This window comes from Eumetopias jubatus, unplaced genomic scaffold, assembly GCF_037043125.1.
Source record: "Eumetopias jubatus isolate StellerSeaLion01/CBP00866 unplaced genomic scaffold, mEumJub1_p1.0 scaffold_11, whole genome shotgun sequence".
NCBI classification, from domain to species: Eukaryota; Metazoa; Chordata; class Mammalia; order Carnivora; family Otariidae; genus Eumetopias; species Eumetopias jubatus.
In genome coordinates this window covers 13,176,987-13,197,249 of record NW_028274817.1, presented here as the reverse complement: position 1 = coordinate 13,197,249, position 20,263 = coordinate 13,176,987, and the positions used below count along the sequence as shown (strand labels likewise).

General features: G+C 51.3%; 1 protein-coding gene across 2 annotated transcripts; it reads left to right on the top strand.

Moving 5' to 3' along the window:
- The first annotated feature begins 9,369 nt into the window (after positions 1 to 9,369).
- On the top strand, positions 9,370 to 19,926 carry ZIC3 (Zic family zinc finger 3). Of its 2 annotated transcripts, none has more exons than XM_028096419.1 (3): positions 9,370 to 10,429; positions 11,548 to 11,711; positions 19,777 to 19,926. In XM_028096419.1, the coding sequence occupies exons 1-3, from the start codon at positions 9,370 to 9,372 to the stop codon at positions 19,924 to 19,926; spliced, it is 1,374 nt and encodes a 457-aa protein (XP_027952220.1). The 2 variants fall into 2 exon arrangements, with proteins under 2 accessions (XP_027952220.1, XP_027952219.1); XM_028096418.1 differs by lacking the exon at positions 19,777 to 19,926 and adding an exon at positions 12,538 to 12,717.
- The last annotated feature ends 337 nt before the right edge of the window (positions 19,927 to 20,263 follow it).

The window sequence follows — 20,263 nt, the reverse complement described above, 5'->3', positions numbered from 1 at the left end:
GTCAATGCACTGTACTTCTGCGGCCTACAGTGCATGGGGTTTCCAAGCCCCCGGTGCATGGGCCTCCAACAGCCCGGTGTACGGGGCCTCGTGGACGCTAGCGCAGAGGGAAGCACTCAGGGCAGGTGTTGTGAGGGATGTGCAAGGGCCCTCGTGAGGAAAACGCAAGGGCCCTCCTGAGGAAAGTGCACAGTCACTGTGGGAGAAATCGCAGAGGCCCTGTGAGGGAAGCTCACGTGTGTGTGTGTGTGTGTGAAAGAAATGCTTGGGGCTTCCCTCAAGGGGTTAAGGGCCTGCTCTGGAGGGGGTGGGGGTGGGGTGGGCGTGGGGGTGGGGGTGGGGGGAGGCACGAGCCTGAGGGGAAGGGGTTGAGGGGTGTGGCTAATCCCTGAGTCTCTTTGCCCCCTCCCAACCTTCCAAGAGCTGAGGGTTTCTCAAGGCAGGGCCAGGAGAGGCTCACTTTATTTTTTTCAAAGATTTTATTTATTTGAGAGAGGGAGAGAGAGAGAGAGAGAGAGAGCGCGTGCGCGCGCGCAAGCGGGGGAAGGGCAGAGGGAGAGGGAGAAGCAGACTCCCTGCTGAGCCGGGCTTGATCCCAGGACCCACTGAGCCACCCAGGCGCCCTGAGAGGCTCCCTTTAAATTTTATGTCGCCCACCACAATCTCACCAAGATGGCTCCTGGCTGGCCTTCTTGAAGAGAAGTGGCCCCTGGCACCCTCAGTGAGCTGGAACGGGAATGTCACCCAGAGCCTTTCTTGGGCTTGCCTTCCTTTCTTGGCCTTACTGGGGTCGCCTGATTCCTAAGCTGATTTTCCACAAATGGCACCTGAAAAACCCAAGGTGCAGGAAATGCCTCTTTCTCCACCGCCCAGGGCACGTGACATCTTGTAAGGCCACATCTCCATTAGGAGATAATTTAGCCCATCAAGGCTCATCTAGGCCAGACTCCTGAACTGTAGGGTTACCAGATAAGATACAGAATTTTCAGTTAAATTTGAATTTCAAATAAACATCAAATAATCTTTTCATATACATACCTCCCATGCAATATTTGGGACATATTTATGCTAAAAAAAACCCCCACAAATCCTTGGGGCATCTGAGTGGCTTAGTCGGTTAAGTGTCTGACTCTTGATTTCACCTCAGGTCATGACCTCAGCTCAGGTCATGATCTCAGCTCAGGTCATGACCTCACCTCAGGTCATGATCTCAGCTCAGGTCATGACCTCAGCTCAGGTCATGACCTCAGTGTGGTGGGATCAAGCCCAGCATGGGGCCCTCCATCAGGCTCTGTGCTCAGCAGGGAGTCTGCTTGAGGAGTCTCTCTCCCTCCACCTCTGCTCCCCACTCCCTGTGCTCTCTCTTTCTCTCTCAAATAAATAAATCTTTTTTAAAAAATTGTTGTTTATTTGAAACCCAAATTTACCTGAGCGTCCTGGATTCATGTGCTAAATCTGGTAACCCTCCTTGAGTGGAGTATCTCCTTGTGTCTGGAGGAAAGGTTTGGTCTGTTTGCTAGCCTGTGCCAAGTTCAAAAGGTAAAATGTCATGGGCCAAAGTTGAGTCTGAGGGCGCAAGACTGAGAGCCATGGGAAAGGTAACACTTGGTAACATGCATCTGGCGAGTTCAGGTGGGAGAGGGAGAGACATGCCTGAGAGGCCAAGCTGAGGGGGTGCTTGGCTGGCTCAGTCCATAGAGCATGCAACTCCAAGGATGCAACTCCTGATCTCAGGGTTGTGAGTTCAAGCCCCACACTGGGCATAGAGCTTACTTTAAAAAAAAAAAAAAAATGAGGACAGACTAAGGCAGTAGCTGGACAGTTGGGCTGTTGGGAGCACTGTGGAATCTTTATATTAACCTGCTCTTATAGTTTAAAGGAGGGGCATTCAGGGACACCAGGGTAGCTCCGTTGGTTGAGCATCCGACTCTTGCTTTTGGCTCGGGGCATGATCTCAATGCTCAGCACAGAGCCTGCTTGGGATTCTCTCTCTCTCCCTCTCCCTCCGCTCCTCCTCCTGCATGTGCTCATGCTCTCTCTCTAAATTAAAAAAAAAAAAAAAAATTAAGGAGGGTATTCAGAGAGGGAACCTAAAAATCTTTGCCCAAGTGTACTGGCTGATAGCATTTTTCTGTGGGAGAAAGGGAGGAGGTGTTTTGGGGTGAGGAGGAGAGGGGGGATTCCAGGCCCTTACTGAGAAAGGACAGTTGAATTGGTGGACAGGCACCTCTCTGTTCGTCAAAGCCCCTCAGGCCTGGGGAATCGGGGTCACTTCTCTCGGGCTTCCTGAAGGCAGGCTGCTCATTGGCCTTAGCCTGGACTCACATGCTTTGCTTAGTCTGGAGGCTGTGGTTGCCCCTCAGGGCTCAGTCACGCCGAAAGGGTCAATAAAGTATGTATCCCAAGCCAAAGAAGAAAGACAATAAAACTACCCTCAGGGTCAGAGGTCACCTAGTCACTGATTGAGATATTCACAACTCTTTTTCCTCTCTCCTCTCTTCTTGCCCCCTCCAGCTCTGGAGGGCTGGTCCTCCCTTGACTCTACTTTTCACCTTTCTCCAAAGCCAGAGTTATCCCTGGAAATCAATGAGGTGTGAGGCTGAAAAAAAATCATGTCATGTAAAATGAAGCTTGAGCCAACCGGAGAGTGATGGTGAATGAAACCCCCCAGTTAAGAGTACATGGCTTCGGGGAGCCTGGCTGGCTCAGTTGGTGGAGCGTGTGACTCTTGCTCTCTGGGGTTGTGAGTTCGAGCCCCACATTGGGTGTGGGGTGACTTAAAAATAAAATCTTAAAAAAAAAAAGAAAGAAAGAAAAAGAAAAAGCCTCCCCAGCCTTGGTGGAGGCTGCAGCCCAGCTACTCCAGGGATCAGCAAGCTTTTTCTGTAAAGGGTCAGATAGAAAATAGTTTAGGCCTTGCCGGCCACATTCACTCCCGGAAGCATAATCTCCCTCACCCCTTTCTTCTCCTTCTCCTTTTTCTACTTCTAGCTCCTTGAAGAATTAAAGCCCACACACACACACAGACACACACACACAGACACACAGACACACACACACACACACACAGACACACAGACACACACACACATTCTTCCCTCCAGGGGCCATACAAATGCCACATAGGCTATGGGCTAGATCTGGCTTGCCAGTTGCCAAATCACATTCAAACTAGAAGTTAGTCTAATTTACCCCTACTCTGTCTTGTTTGGAGGTGGGGAAACAAAAGGGTGAGAAGGGGGGTGCTGTTCTTTGTTTTAATATCAAAGCCCTTTCCTCCCACCCCCTCACTAGGAAAGGACTACACAAGTGACTCCAAACCCAATGCAAAAACTCGGACAATTCCATTTTACAAAATGCCCTTCCTGACCTACATGAAGTTCCTTGGGAGTTGAATGGGCTGGGGCCAGCATATTTTTAGGTGGCAGGAATGCGCCCTCTCAGCGTGGGCAAAAGAGAAGAGATCACTGGGGTACTGTAGCCTCTGGTCCCAGGGAGGAAGGAAGGAGGAAGAGGGAATGGTGGAAAGGGCCTGGATTAGGGGAATGCAATTCCAAACCGAAGCCCCACGGATGAGATTCACTGCCAGAATCCATGATGTGGCCCAAAGGTACCCCTCCTGTCACTCTGGGAGCAGGATCGTGTCCCAAAGCAGAGAAATGGAGCAAATACCTCAGCATAGTCCAGCCACTTTATCATTTACATATCAGAACAAACAGAGCATTTGGCAGCTGGAAGGAACTTGGGGTCCCGAGTAAATGTGTGCTCCAGAACGTCAGGCAAGCTTCACACCCCAAATCCATTCTCCTTCACCTATCTCTTCAGGTCTCTGGGGAAGGACCTGTAAACACAAATCAAATACGTCATTGTCCACCGGCCTCTGCCTGGGTCTCCCTCTCCCCTTGGCTGGGCGCTCCCCACCTACAAGGGGTTCTGATCCTGAAGGGGAAGTCCTCTCCCAATGTGACTTGTCCTTCTGGCACTCAGAGCCACTGCCAGGGTGCCTTAGAGCCTGGAGGCTAACATTTAGGCACCCCCAGAGTAGTAAAGATGCTGGCATCGTGGTGGGCCACGACCACGGCTCACTAAGAGCCTTGCTCCCAGACTCCGAGAGTACTGCCCACTGCCCACAGCTTCACTCCATTTCCTGTATTCCTGGGGCTCTCCTCATAATCCCAAACTGGATTTTGATAGCTCTAGTTCAGTTCCCTGCCTGCCTTCTCCAAGTTCATTCCTCTTTACTTTACTTTAGCCTGAGTCTCTTACGTTCATATATATATATATATATATATATATATATATAAATTTTGCACAGCCTTGATTGACAAGTACAATGAAAATGTCTCATTCCCATCTGGTTTGCATTTCATTACACTGGTCAGCGATGTGTCTTGGACTGGAGGACAAAGGCAAAACAGATTTTTTAAAAGGGTTGATTAACAATATCTATTTGCTCATTCTATATTGTATTTTCAGGGCATTTAGGGCTTATAAAACATGTATTGAATGATGGGAGTGTGGTGAAAACTCTAATGTGGCCAATGAAATCCGGAGCCCAAATGAGCGGTTGGCGAGTGTGTCCGCAGGTCCCCGGGCTCCGGAGATCGATAGTTGAGCTCGGCCCCTGAAGCCAATTAAGAGCTTTATCTTAGCATAAAAATAAAGAGGAGTTAAAAACGCATTCCTTTCCCAGCTTTCTCGCCCTTCATTTTTTATCGCGATGTGCAGTTTTTCTTTTAAAAAAAGACCTGGGACTCTGAAAAGAGGGTGGGGATTTATGTAAAGAAAGTGTCATTTACCAGGAAGAAAAAATGCAAATAATGGTGAGTTTCAAGGACATGTTTCAACGAGAAACACTCCGTGCTCCAGTAGGAAGAGGCAGGGGCACCAAATTCAGCGTCTTGGAATAATTCCCTTCCTGGATTCAAAGATTCATTTATTGAAATAAATCAGGAAGCATTGGCAGAACGGAAATCCGCTTGCTGGGTTTAAAGGGTCTTTAAAATGTTGCGAGTGTTAGATTGCAAGTCTTTTCTAAATACAAAACAGAAGAAAAGACCGCAGTGTTTCCCTTGGACTTAAAGAAAATTGCTAGGTCTCCGACTTAGGATAATTTCATGGCCGCCACAGAAAATGGGTTTCGAAAGAAATCCTGCCCGATAGCACAATGTGCTGTACATGTTTTGTTTTGTTTTGTTTTGTTTTTTGAGGAGGCTGGCGTGAGGAAACAAGTGATGCAGAGTGGGGTCTGGGTTGTACAGAGCAACCAGTTTGTCCCCCCCCTCCGGTCTGGATGTTCTGTTTCCCTCCTGCTTCTCTAAGATGGATCCTAAAATTCAGGCTCAAAAGCTTTGCTTGTTTGGCAGTGACCAGTGTCACTGATTTTATTTATTGCTTCAGATTTGGGCATGAGAATAAATCTTTTTCCTATTTACTGTTTGAACTCAGTGTGAGGGAACGGATCCCATTATATTTCCTATCCATACAGACATGTGGATATTTAGACCAGACCACATACAACTGGGGGATGCATAAAAGAGATTTATTGGTTAATTTACGCTGCCTAATACACATGTAAACCCCAGTAAGCCAACGCTGCCGAAGGAGCCTCGGTTATAGCGTAAAATAGGACCCACGACCCCTGGGTTCCAGTTGCCCTGCCTTGGCTAGCCCAGTGATTCCTTTCTCCACCTGAGAAAACGAGGGAACGAGAACTCCTGCCTTCCCTCTCCAGCCTGAGTGCAGGCAAAACTTTTCTCTGCTTTTCTTTCTTTCGGCCACCACTCTGCTTTCGGACACAGCTCCCCAAAGTCCTCTGTGCCCCGAAGTTCTTCCCAGGGTCTCCTCCGAAAAGCAAGTTGAGGGGTGAGGGCTGCAGGTAATCAGGGAAACTTCCGCTGTATCATTATTACTCTTATTGCCTAACAGGAGTGGTTTGCTTTGGGGGAGGGGGCTTTGTTTTCATAGGCGGTAAACTTGCTGTATCTGGAGATACTTCGCCTTCTATCTGTTTCGAGGGTCAGGGTTCCCCCTCCCAAAAAGGAAACCTCCACCCAAACCAACCAAAATAGAATCCGAAATGGTCTGCCTCTGTCCTGCTGTTCACAAAGCCCCCAGCCTCGTCCTCTCGGGGACATCTGGGGACCCTGCGCCTCCCCGAGCACCGACACCCCCCCAGAGTCGCACACTCGGGCTGGGCCGGGATGTCCCGGGAAGGGTTCCACCGCCCGGGGTTTTGGCCTGGCTGAACCGCCTCAGGTCGGCCCCTTAACAAGCATTCCCCCCCTCCCCACTTCTCGGTTGATGATCTAATTGAATTATGCCTTTTTGTTCCAGGGACTACAGAGCACGTGCTGGAGGCAATTAATTATCGGAATGTGGCCATATCAAAACGGACACTGGGCACCGGGTAGGTCAGCAGCCGCAACATCCCCCTGCCCTGCGCTCAGGCCCCCTCCCCCTGAAGGGGCCGGTTGGGCTCCCTCGGCCGCCTTCCTCCCTCGGCCCCTCGCCCCGCAGTCCGCCCTGACTCCCAAACGCGCAAGGCCCCAGGTTCTCGGGGGCGGGGGGGGGTACCTGGCCGGGCTCCCCGCAAACCCTCGCACCGCCTGACAGCTACCCCCACCCCGCCCCCCCGAGCCTCGAGAACCGCTCTCCTCTGCCCTGGCGACCGGAGGAAATCCAAACTTTTTCTATGCAACTCCGCGCCCAGGGTCCGCGGGGGTCGGTGGGAGGTGAGGAGAGGTAGAGGGAAGGAAGGATAGAAAGGGCAAAGTGAAAAGAAAGGGGGAAAGAAAGAAAAGCAATCCTCCCTTTTTGTAAACCTGACTCTAGGGAATTCATTTGCATGATTTAGGCATATTTGTTCTTCTCTGAGTCCCCTCCCCCCCCCCCCCCCCGCAAAGAAACCTTCTGCTGAGCGACACTGAAACCGTTCTTGGAGAGCCTATTTTCAGTAGATGTAATCATTTAAGTCAGTAGTGAACTCACCTTCCAACCTGGGGAGAGAGCTGTGGATGGAGTGGGAGAATTGGGGCGAGTTTGATGGGAGGGGGTGTAAGTGTGCTACCGGCAGGGTTTCCCCCCAGCAAAATGGCAAAGAAAGAAGGTGAAGTCTTGGCCAGGCCCGGCGGATTGGGGGGCAGGAAGCGAAAGGCCGCAGTTAGAAAGCGCTGCTTGAGGCTGTCTCTCCAAGCGCCTCTGAACTTGATCAGATGTTCTGTTTCCTACAGAGAGATGGCGGCCAGGTTGTGAGGCTGACTCAAGGCGCAGACTTTGGGGGCTCGGCCCTGTTCGGGATGTGACAATCACAGCCATCTTTCTGTGGGCCTTTTCGTTCCACTTCCACTCTCCTGCATTCTTTGCAAATACCCTGCCGGACAAAAAAATGAGTGGATTTATAGCCCTGTCTGAACCTGGCCATTAAGTCCAGAAAGACCTAGCACCAGGCGGGGTGGGGGTCGGGTGGGGTGTGTGTGTGGTGGGGGGTGTGCTTCAGCACACAACTCTGGAAGGTAAATCCTCAAGGGGTAAGAATTCCCTGAGGTCACTATGTGCTTGTCTGGGTAGGAGTAGAAGAGAGCAAAGCCTTGGCTGTTCAGAGAGAAGAAAATTCCACCCCACAGTCTCCATTCCTGCCCCCCCCCCACTTTTGCATTTGAAAATGTTGAGAATTCGAAGCCGATTACCCTTTGGGTTGGAAACCACGCTGATCTAGCGTGTGTCTAGAGAGTTTGCTGTGTAGTGTGTTTAGTGTGTTGTGTGCGCAGGCTAAGTGCATTCTGTGCGTGTTTAGTATTTGTACTTGTGTCTGTGTTTGCTGTGTTGTGTGCGTGTATTTACCCTGTTGTGTGTTCCGTTTGTTATGTGCCTGTGTTTTTACCGTTTTGTGTGTAGTTTGTTGTGGTACTGGTTTGTATGTGCTTACGCTTCTGTTTAGCTCTGTGTTAACTGTGCTGCGTGAGTGTTCCCAGAGACGTGCTTGCGTTTACGATGTTGTGTGTTTGCTGAGCTGTGGCTGGTGTGTCATATATGGGGGGGGGCAGGGGCAGCGGCGAGTATAGCCACCACTCACAAACTAAAGAGTCAACGCTTGGCTCAGACGGAAGTAAGGGCGATCGGCTCTAATTGTAATCGTTTCTCCTCGCTTGGGCCTCGGACGGCCAGCAGCAGCTCGGGGCCCGCACGGCGAGCTGGCCGGCCCGGGTCCGTGGTCTCGGAGCCATCAGGGCCCACGGTGGCGTGTGGGGAGGACGCGGCTAATGGGCCGTGAACCTGGAAGTGCTACGCTCGCCCCAGGATCACCGCCCTGCGGCCGCCGAGAGGGCCCTCTCTCCGGGTGGTGAGGCGGCGGGGGCCCAAGCGGGGCTGGACGTCCGGCGCCGCGCCGACGGTGGGAACGATCCTCGCGGGGCAAAGAGTGCGTTTGGCCAAAGCGGGTAAAGCGCGTGAGGGGTGCCTGCCCGCTTCGGGCCGGAGGGAAGCCAGGGAGAGGCCCGGCGCCGCCCCGCCGGCCGCTGACTCGAGCCTGGCTCCAGTTCCCCACAGCAGCGCAAGCTCCGCGGAGCCCACTCGCGGGCGCCGGGCCGCCGCCGCCGCCTCACCTGCCAGGCGCCCGGCCACGGCCCAATCAGCGGCGGTCGCTCGGCTGCGGCTGCCATGTTCCCCGCTCCGCGCTGCCAATCAGTGTGGCGGCGGCCAATGGGCTGCAGGGCCGGGGGTCAGGTGACCGCGGGCCAGCTGGCTCCCCATTGGCGCGCGCCGCGCGGCCTCCCGCTCGGTTTATGTGAGAGGAGTGAGTGATTGACTTTATCAGTCCAAGGACATTACTCTGGAGGCGAAGAGGCTGGGACTCGCGCGGCGAGCGGCGAGGACCGAGCCTGCCTCCAGCCTGCTGCCTGCCCGCCGGCCACGAGCCGGCTCTGCTACTAAGCGCAGCCCAGCCGGGAGGCCCGTGCCGAGGGAGCCTCCTGGCCCCGCGGTGCTGCGCTCTCGGGGAGAGGAGGGGTGCCCGGGACCGGATTGGCCAACTCCGCCCTCCACTTATTATTTTGCTTATTTTTCTTTGTGCGCGCCTGTTAGTTTGTTAAACCAGATCTAGTCCCAGAGTCTTTTCTCCTCCCTTCTCCCCGCTCCTTCTTCTCCCCTCCTCCCCCCCCCTCCTGCTCCTCTACTTCCCCTCCTCCCTCCTATCCCTCTGCAGGAGACTCTCACAGCGACGGAAAGTTGCAGCCCCTGGCACCGCCTTGGGGGTCTCCCGGCAGTGTCCAACCGCCGCCACCCCTCGCCGACTGCGGCACTTTGGAGATCTCCTTCGCCCGCACCCTCGCTCAGTTCAGCGGTATCGCCTGTGCCCAGAACGCCCCACCCATGACGATGCTCCTGGACGGAGGCCCGCAGTTCCCCGGGCTGGGAGTGGGCAGCTTCGGCGCGCCGCGCCACCACGAGATGCCCAACCGCGAGCCGGCGGGCATGGGGCTGAATCCCTTCGGGGACTCGCCCCACGCCGCCGCCGCCGCCGCCGCCGCCGCCGCCTTCAAGCTGAGCCCCGCGGCGGCTCACGATCTGTCTTCGGGCCAGAGCTCCGCGTTCACGCCGCAGGGCTCGGGTTACGCCAACGCCCTGGGCCATCATCACCACCACCATCACCACCATCACCACGCCGGCCAGGTGCCCAGCTACGGCGGTGCCGCCTCCGCCGCCTTCAACTCCACGCGCGACTTTCTGTTCCGCCAGCGCGGCTCCGGGCTCAGCGAGGCGGCCTCGGGTGGCGGGCAGCACGGGCTCTTCGCCGGCTCGGCGAGCAGCCTGCACGCTCCAGCTGGCATTCCCGAGCCCCCTGGCTACCTGCTCTTCCCCGGTCTGCATGAGCAGGGCGCCGGGCACCCGTCGCCCACAGGGCACGTGGACAACAACCAGGTCCACCTGGGGCTGCGCGGGGAGCTGTTCGGCCGCGCCGACCCGTACCGCCCGGTGGCCAGCCCGCGCACAGACCCCTACACGGCCGGCGCGCAGTTCCCTAACTACAGCCCCATGAACATGAACATGGGCGTGAACGTGGCGGCCCACCACGGGCCCGGCGCCTTCTTCCGTTATATGCGGCAGCCCATCAAACAGGAGCTGTCGTGCAAGTGGATCGACGAGGCTCAGCTGAGCCGGCCCAAGAAGAGCTGCGACCGGACCTTCAGCACCATGCACGAGCTGGTGACACATGTCACCATGGAGCATGTGGGGGGCCCGGAGCAGAACAACCACGTCTGCTACTGGGAGGAGTGCCCTCGCGAGGGCAAGTCCTTCAAGGCGAAGTACAAACTGGTCAACCACATTCGAGTGCACACGGGCGAGAAACCCTTCCCCTGCCCCTTCCCGGGCTGCGGGAAGATCTTTGCCCGCTCCGAGAACCTCAAGATCCACAAGAGGACCCACACAGGTAAGGGGTAAGGCAGGCGGGCGCGTGACTCACAGCGGCACCGCGCCACGGAGCCGACTTGCCGCGCGAGGGAGAGGGGTGGCGACCAAAGAGAGGGGCGGCGCCCCGCCGGGGCCGTTCGGGAAAGAAGCGCTGTCAGTGTCCCTCCACCTCTCGCCCTCCCCGCCCCGCGGCGCTTTTGCCCAGTTCTAACTTCCCGGGCAGACGGCTCCGCGGTCTCAGGAACTAATTGGAACCTTCTCGCGCCCAGGAGCCAACTGGCGCCGCCTCTTTTTGTCTCTTTTCTGGGTTACTAGGAAGGGACTCCGAATGTGATGAGAGCGGATTGCTTACAAGCGACTTAGCTCTCGGCACACATTCGGGGAAGGCAACCATAGAAATGCTAATGAAAACTAACTTTCGGTTACTTCCGCTCTTTTTTACCCTTGATTGGCACATCTCCTAATTAAATGACTGATACTTTTGTCAAACTATTTTTATTTGGAGTTCCAGGTTCAATTCAGTACTTCGGGAGGAAAGCTAAAAGTAGAAAAGGCACCTCAGTTTCGTGGCTTGTTCCGAACATCTTGTAAAACTGTCTGGAGCCCCTGGATTTATATAGGTTTCTCTTTTCGAACGTTAAGTACGACGACCCCTGCTTTTTAATACTGGGTTTAGCAAAACCGCCACATTTGAAAGAGGCGAATTAAAGGGTACAAAGAAGGACCTGAACGGGATTGTCCCGTCCCCGGTCCATTGTCCCGCCGGGGCTGGGTTACATCGCCGAGGTAGCGGCGGAGCGTGGCCACGCGTTGGGAGCCCTGGGTCGGGTGGGATGGAAGCACAAGTTAGGGGAAAGTTTGGAGGAGCCAGAAGCTTCCCCATCCTGCGCGAGAACAAAGGGACGCGCAGGTTCGGGGCCGACCCTGCCCCACCCCCGCCCCGACCACCACTCCCCAGCCCAGCGGGCTTAACCAGCGCTCTCCATTTTTCTCCAGGGAACCGAGACGCCACAGCCGCCCCCAGTCGGCGCTCCCTCTCCGGCCAGACCGCCGGGCGCTGCGTCTCCCGCTGCTGGGCCCTAGGAAGCTCCGGGCCCTGATCATATTTTTGCCCCTTTGCGTTTTTGCCTCTTGCAGGTGAGAAACCGTTCAAATGTGAATTCGAAGGCTGCGACAGACGCTTTGCCAACAGCAGCGACCGCAAGAAGCACATGCATGTGCACACCTCGGACAAGCCCTATATCTGCAAAGTGTGCGACAAGTCCTACACGCACCCGAGCTCCCTGCGCAAGCACATGAAGGTAATTACCTCTTTATTAGCGGTCGGCGGTTTATAAACACTCGGCCCGACAGCGGGCCGCGGAACGGAAGCGCCCGCGCTGCCAACCCTGTATCCTCCACGTTAAATCCGATTTGCTCCAGCGGTGACACCTTGAACCCATTTTGGGCACCCGGGGGGGGGGGGGCGGGGAGAGCACAGTGGGGAGGGCACAGTGGGGAGGAGGAGGGAGCAGAGGAACAATTGGTTGTTTACTGGGAAGCTCTAACCGAGCTCGCCGGGGCTGGAGGTTGTAGTGGCGGCCTCTTCCCGGCACAGCCCGCGGTGGGAACCCGGAGTACCCGCGCCGAACCCGGGGGTGGGTGGTTCATTCGCTCTTCGGCTGCCGATCAAACAATAGGGCCGAGGAGCGTGGTCGGATTCCCACGCATTTGAGACCTCGCAGCGCCCAGGGCGCCTGTGCCACCTTTCTCCGTACCTGCTTTCCCAAGCCGAAGCGGGCTTGGTGAAACCTGGGCCGGGAGGGAGTATTTTAGAGGCCCCAAAGACCAAGTGCTTATCCCACTCCATCCGCGGAGAAAGGGCATGGATAAGACAAGGTGTTGTATTCCTTTTCCGTAATGCCGGTCTTAGGGCTGAAGCTGTTGTGTTGGCGACCATCTCCGGGTTTTCTAGACATCGGTAATATGGAGATTAAAAACAAAAAAAAACCCAAATCAGCAGCATTTCTCGTTTAAGTGGGTCACTGGGCGGTCTTGCTCTTACAGTGCTCGAATTCTGCTCTTGTTTTTGCTTGCACAATGCCAGTTGGAATTATATTCATTATAATATATACATGTTAATTTTAGGTTCATGAATCTCAAGGGTCAGATTCCTCCCCTGCTGCCAGTTCAGGCTATGAATCTTCCACTCCACCCGCTATAGCTTCTGCAAACAGTAAAGATACCACTAAAACCCCTTCTGCAGTTCAAACTAGCACCAGCCACAACCCTGGACTTCCTCCCAATTTTAACGAATGGTACGTCTGAGGACAAACACAAACACAAACCCTGTTAACCATAGAATGGACCAAATGCATTTTAAAAAGGAAACTGAGACCAATCAGATGGAAATGGAGTTTTTTAAGGCAAGAGGCCATATATAGGGTTACATCTTGTTAATTGCAATTGTCCAGGAAGGTTTTTGGGCAAGATCCAAAAGTAGCCATGCCCTTTTCTCAGGATTAGAAAATATGTTTTGGCATTTGAAGGATTTTCAAAAAAAATCTTTTTCACTGCTTTTTCCTCCCTTTTCTCTTGCTCTCTGCACACCCCATTCCTAAACTCCTTCAGCTCATTTTAACACTTGTCCTGTTTCTTGAGAGGAAGTTATAGAAGGCTTGTTGTTGGTGGTGATGTTAAACTGATGGAAATTCTTCGCCTTAGTGGTGATTGTTTAAACTCTCACAGTCTTAAACCGTGCCAAAGTCCTGTTATGTCTTGAACTTTTCCTCAAAGCATTACACTTGTGAATGTATTTTTGTCTAATGGGGTCGAAACTGTTGTTCAGTATTTTTTCAGGCTGAGGATGTGATGTTACTCTACACAGATTGTGACGTTTAGTATACAGTTGCCTTTTGTAATAACTTTTTTTTTTGTAAATACATATCCATTGATGCCATATTTATCGTTTGTAATTTAATTATTGCTACAAGTGCCGGGAACTGAACAATATTTATGGAAAAAAATGTTTTCTAACAAATGCTGTACAGCTTTTGATTATAACTGCTTTAGCATTAAATTTTATTGTTTTGAAAGAAGAACACAATTTACAGTTTTTGAACCACTGACTCCTTTCTCTTGTTTTGTAACAGCCTCCCTCTACAAAGAGGAGACGTAAGCAAATGAAATCTTGTTTGTTGGTATTTATAACTCACTCAGATCCCTTTTTTAATTGTTAAATTATTTTTCTATTGCAGTGTAGATTCCTTACAGTGTCAGTTTCCATCTGGGGAGACCCTCCTTTCTTTATCTGTAGCTCAGATGGTTGTTTAACTGCGAGTTTAAATGTGTTTGTCCTGGATTTTCAGCATGCAAATCAAATATTACTGATCAGTTCAGTTAGTGGCCATGACATCTCAATCTTGTATTTCAAAGACTGAGAAGCTGGATTTAATCATCCCTGCCCTACATATATAAACATAAGGTAACCTAATGAGTTTTATGTCCCTTAGTTTTTTATTACCTTACATAAAAATGAACATTGTGGCAGGATGCATGTCTGTGTATTCTATCGAGGGATCACCCATATACATATATATGTTTGTATCTATGACTTATCTAATCTGCCTATCAAATCTATCTAGCTATCTATATATTTTCAAAAGTAAGCGTATGTCTGAAACAGTGGTGATGAGTAAGGCCAGTTGAGCCGTGCTTACTTATGGTTAAAGTGCTTCTTAAAAGAACCATAGTCCATTTACAGTTTTGGAAGGCAAAGGCTGACTTGTTTTGCTGTATATAGTTCAATTCATAATTATCAGTTATTCATAACATTTTTATAGCGGTGTAATAACTGCAGCGGTTCTGAAATGATATGGAAAGAAAAAAACATTTGCAAAATATGTATTTTTAAAGTTCATGGTTTGTAGGCACAGATGTTAAGAGCATTGTTTCCATTAAAATCAATAACAATGAAAAATGGTTGTTTGCTTTGTGATAAAATATTAACAATCCATTTAATCTTCAGCGAAGCAACTCATTTGGACAAACAGTTCTTTTACAGTTGTTATATGAAAAAACTGATTACTATATTGGCGGGTTGGACTGGGTAGAGTATCGAGAGACTTTTTTTTTTAACTAATTTAGGGTGCTGTTTAATATTGAGAGCCCAATCTCTGCATGAATAACCAGCTTGCAAATCAGCAAATAGAATGGTGGAGATAAGGAATTGTAAAGAATTTAGAAATGTAATGAATAGGCTTAAGTACCTCCTTCTCTTGAAGGGGCAATGCTCTAGGTTTTTTGGTGGCAGTCCCTTTGGTATTATACAATATCATTTTGAATTATAGGATTTTGTTTATTGTTCTTTTTGAAGAAATAAAGTCTTGGCACATCTTATTTATGTTATAACATTTTTGTATTTAGTGCCTGATTTTTTTTCATGTTCAAATAAATCAACCTTAAATTGAAATGCCCAGAGAACTTCTGATAATTAAAAAAGAAACTTTGATTTCCTGGATACAGTTGAAGCAGTCTATTTTATCTACTGATCTTTGTCAACAATTATTGACAGTTTCTAATTGCAAATTGTTTTGGATGCAATTTTTTGTTTGTGGAGAATGGGTTTTTTTTTTTTTTTTTGCACTTTTCCTCCACCAGTAGACAAGGCAAGGGCCTGAATGCCATGAACAGAGAGATTGGGATGACTTCACAAGTGATGAGCAGGTAACCTGGTCAGTCCACCACTCCTACCCCAGACATTCCAATCTTGACCTTGACACTGAGGGTGCTGGACCAAATTCCTGTTTCAGGATTTTTCCTTCACTTCAAACCAGAGTCCGTTTTAAATGCTCAGCAGGTTTGCAGAAAGTGTATGTTCATAATATTGGCGCTAAGTGTCTTCCAACTTAAGTCTAAATAGTGTTTTTTTGTCTGAAATATGCATTGAACTTGCACAATTTACTGTGTTCTCCATGAATTTCCTCTCCACCCCCAACTTAACCTAATTTCAAATGGGGGTTGACTGGGGTGGGTTGGTTGCAGGATTCTCTCAGAAACTTGCTTCTCCTCCCTGCCAGTAAAAATACTAAATATCTATTTAGGAGACATAAAGAAGAGTTTGATTTTTCCTTAGCAAGCTTGGTATTATTCTACCATAAAATTTTTACAGTAAAGCATTGTGTCCTAAGAGGGGAAGATACCAATTAACAATGATGATAAGCAATATTAAGATAAAGTAAAAGCTTTGCCCCTCTACGTGATTTCCTCTAATTCTGGTGTAGCATCCTGTTTCTCCAAATAGTCTCTGCCCTGTCACTTTTTGGCAAAAAAAAAAAAAGTTTCTTTCAGTAGAAAACTTTTCACAGATTTTCCTCCTATAATCTGACTCTGGGAGTGCACATTTATATTCTTGAATTTTCAGTAAATAACTTAAAAGAATAAGCACCCCCCCAACAAAAAAACCTTGCAACCCTAAAGATGGATCAGCTGGAAACTATGAGTGTCAACTGGGCTCTTAGTGATGTACCTGTTATTTTCCTTCTTGCACCTGGTAAGACCTTTGTTAAAAGTCCATTATCTTTCCCAAACTGGGTGGTTTAGCTTAAGATTTCCACTGTTGGGTGGGGAAAGGGGAGGTGTCTATTTCCCAGCAGACAGAAGTCTGGCCTTCATCCAGTTTGGAAGGTTAAAGATCAGAGTCCAGGCTAAGCAGGGCAGTCCGTCTCAGCTACTGCAAAGGTTGGCGAGCGAGCAGGGACCGCCTCCGCTCACAAAGCCTCCCTGCAAAGTTGTGCTCAGGACCTCCTCGCCCCTCCCCCCTTCTTGCCGCCTGCTGTCCCCTTGCCGCTGCGCCCCTGGCACCTTCTCCTCCCCCTATAAGCTCCCCCTCCCCCCAAACAGAGGAGAAAAGTCGAAGGGCCTCTTGCCACTCAAGTTTCTGTGAAAGAATAGCCACCGGCGTGCCCATGCCCCCAAGGGCGGGTTCTCCGCCTGGCAGCTAGGCTGCTTTTCTCTCTCAATGTCTGACCCTCGAGGCTTTGCCCCGGGGACGAGGCCAGGCGTTTCGGAAGTCAGGGCTCCCGCTCCGCGCTCCTCGGGCCCCTCGTCGGGGCGCCCAGGGTCCCTGTGCACACACCAACCTCTTGCAAGTCCCGGTCGAAGCTCGGGGCGGGGAGGGGACCTCGTTTCCTAGGGTCAATTCTCTCGCGGTCTCGGCCCGCTGACCCTTTGACCTCCACCTACAGGGCCCTCGGCGGCCGTAAGCCGGCGGTCGCCCGGGTTCCGCGGACGCTTCGCGCCCCATCGCCTCCCGGCCTCATTAGGCCGGCGGGGCTGTAAAGCAGGAATCAGCCGCTGCCTAATCCGGACCTGGGGTCAATACGAGCCCAAACAATGGTGAGCTCCGAAGGCCACAGCGTAGCGCTGGCCGCAAACTTTGTGTTCCATTCATTTTCTCCAGGCGGTGGGGGTGGGAGGAGGGAGGGAGGCACTCGGACGCCCGGAGGCCGCTCCCGGCTGCCGGGGCTCCCTAGGCTGGCGTCCTCTGGCTCGGCCCTCCCGGTCTCTTCGCAGGGCCTGGGGCCTGGTTGGCGGCCCGCGTTGGGGGTGCAGGGGTGCGAGGGTCCGAGGGCCGGCCCGGAGGGGGCCGCCCCCGCGCCGAGAGCAGACTTTGAAGTGGGTTTTTAGCGCGCACGTGCGAGAGCCGGGCCGGGGCCGGAGCGGGGACCCGCTGCGAGGAAAGGGTAGGCTCGGCCCGGGCCCCAACCCCTCCCCCTCCCCCGCTCCCCGTCGCTCCGGCCTTTTCAAGCCCGCCGCCCCCCCCAACCGCCCGCACTCCGGCGCAGGCGCACACCCCGCAGCCGTCGAGCCTCTCCGACTGCCAGGGGGTGGGGGGAGAGTTGAAAGCGCCTTTGCTGCGCCGCGGCCTCGGCGGAGCGGGGAGGGAGGGGAGGAGAGGGGTGTGGGGAAGGGGGGTGGTTTTGGGGCGGCTCTCGAGTGATGAACATGGCGGCCGGATGCGAACCCCCGCGGAGCGCAGCAAAGCGCTGACTGCGGGCTGCCGAACTGTTGTGTGCTTTAAACTCCCTCGTTATTCCTCGGCTCCGAGCGCCTCGCGGGAGAACGTAGGTCGTGGCGGCCGATCGCAAAATTGTGAAAAAACGGAAGCGAAGAAGTTCTTCCAGGGCATTCTGGGCGTGGGAAGTTGGCGAGCCTTCTGGGTGTTGGGGCTCCCAGGGGACTTGGACTTGAAGCCCGCTGGAGGCCGCCCCACCCTCCCGTCCCGACTGAAAACCTCTCCTGCGGGCCCTCCGGGGTGGGGGTGGGGGTGCCATTTTGAGTTCTTGTGCCGGGTCGGGAGGCCGCAGCAAGTCCGATCCCCCTAAAAATGCCAATGAGCGGCCGCTTTTTCCTCCAGGACAATGGCGGGGCCCGGGAGGGGACACGCAGGTACCATTTCCATAATAAAACGTGCCATTGCGAGTTCGAACCGTAAGCGTTGCTCGGGGCCCCTTTTTCTGCATATCTCATTTAAACGTGGACCTCTGAGAAATGGCACTGTCGCAGCTTTTGTGTGTGCTAACAGCTGGTGATCCTACGCGAAGGCGGGGGTGGGGTGGGGGGGAAGGCCACAGCCCCGAAAACTTTCATTCAGCTTTTGCTTAACTGCCTAAATCCTGGCGGGTGAAAGAACCCCTGGTAGCTCTGGGATCTCGAGCTCGTGTTTTTTTGTTTTTGTTTTTGTTTTTTTCCCCTGCAGAAAAAGTTTGCAGATTCACCTTCAGATGTGTGTTTCGGGAGGACAAAAACAAGTGGGATAGAAAGGTGTAGCTGTTGACCCCCTGCCTCCTCTAGGAAAATAGGCGGCACGAATTCTTTCAGGTTGCGTCTTCGTGGAGGCCAACAGCTGAACGAAAAGGCCTTCTCGGGACTGCCCACCGTCGAGGATTTGGGCACCTGAAGGTGTGGGGCAGTTCCCGGGGGGCCACCTTGGGAAGGGTCCCAGGTGGGTGGGCAGGTCATTAGCAAAGCTGGCCCAGATCTGGGGGGAAATCTGCAAAACAGTGCTTTTATCAGCAGAGAACAATTGATGGGGTTGTCTTTCCTCCTTTTCAGTACACAAAGAAGACGGCTTTGGAGCAAGAATTTGGAATATGCATTTAAGTTGTCGTGCTTTGCATTGGAAACCCCTGGGCAATTAAAATAATAAGCATGCCTTGTAGTATTTTCTGTTCTTTTCTTATGTGTAATTCCTGCAAGTCAAAGGGGCTGCAGCCTCTTCTGCAGTTTGGAAACTTGTTTTGAAATTGCCACCAAACAGATCTTTTTTTGCCCCCTTTGGTTGAAGTTTCCTTCCCGGGCTCAGCCACTCCCCCCACCCCCTCACTGGAATGGAGTATTGACATCTTTGAGAGATCAAAGGAAGTAGATGGTGCTTGGTCTATACTTTATTTTTCCATGCTGTAGTTTGAACCCTGAGCTTTGAGCTTTTTCCCTGGTTAAATCTCTTGGTACCGAAAGTGTGAAAAATGAAAAGTTCATTAACTTGAAAAAGCTGTAACTAATGGTTAGGCAGTTTGTCTCTCTAAGAACTACAGAGCCCGGATTGTCTCTTAAATTGGCATTAAAATCAAGCTAAAGATGCACTGGTGAACTGTCTCCCCCCGGATACCTGCGGTGTTCTTTGGGTCATTTGATATGGTAAAACTGGCGGATTTGCATAGGAATTATGTGAATGGAATTTCTGCAAAACTGGATGAGTGATAAGTTAGTAGAACTCTTATATTTGTTTGAGGGAGGACTCTGAAGGTCACTGCTTTTCCCACTGAGGCTTGGTTTCTATCATAACCATTGAAATTTACAGCTTGAAAAACACTAAGTAGGCAGGAAGCATTAAAAGGAGTGGTTCAGAGTACTTGGACTCATAATAACAACACAGGAGCAAAACAGCTTCGAATAGGATTCAAGAAACTCTGGTTTCAACAAAATCTCTTAAAACGAAAGAAAATATCTTTCTTTAAAAATCATACAACAAAGCAAACACTTTTGCATATTTTTAATGTGATGACAGTTCAACCTGTTGACTAATCGGATGAATAGAGAAAAATATGAGCTTACGGTAACTGTAGAAATAGCCGGCACCAGATGGCAAGTTTATTATGTTCGATCCCTGATAGGATGTGTATGCTGTCTAATGTGTTGCATTGTAACACAACGTATGTAAAGACCATTTGAATGTATGGTGTTAAAAAAGAAAAGATTCCATTGTGTTCTATTATAAACTAGCATTTAAAACAACATAGCCAGTAACAATTTAAGACATTTTTTCTAAGAGTAAATATAGCTTGTTTTGACCTATCTGCAGTTCACTTTTTGTTTTTTTGCCAGTGTTGTCCTGCTTGGTATCCGGGACAGTCTCTAATTCCTGACGAAGAACTTGATACTGACGTTGGTATGCAGCAGCCAGCCCTCCATAACACTACCTATCCTAAATGCAGGGTTAATGCCGAGCCTACTGTGCAAGAAATGATTTACTGATGAGGTTTCAAAGAAAACCACATCAATTTGGATGTCTGTTACCCTGAAGTGATCATTTTAAGAGTAGTAGCTTCTTCCCGAGGTATAAAAAGACTCTTTTCTTCTTTTGGTGTATTTCAGTCTGTGTTGAGCAATCATTTGTGAAATGAAAAAGCAAAAATGCTCCCCCCTGCCCCCCCCCCCCCCGCACGCCCTGCCACTTTAGGATTATAAGTGGGAAGATGGAGGTGAAGACTGGCCTAATTCATAACCCAGTGTGTATTATCTCATGCATTGTGTTGACCTTGTTGAAAATCTCTTTCAAATATCTGCATTCCACATGTAGAGCTCAAGTGTT

Bases quoted from the DNA above. Each gene is read 5' to 3' on its own strand.
- ZIC3 (XM_028096418.1), top strand. From the start codon at position 9,370: ATGACGATGCTCCTGGACGGAGGCCCGCAGTTCCCCGGGCTGGGAGTG. The intron at 10,430-11,547 runs GTAAGGGGTAAG...TGCCTCTTGCAG, and splicing joins CCACAAGAGGACCCACACAG to GTGAGAAACCGTTCAAATGT. The intron at 11,712-12,537 runs GTAATTACCTCT...TGTTAATTTTAG, and splicing joins CCCTGCGCAAGCACATGAAG to GTTCATGAATCTCAAGGGTC.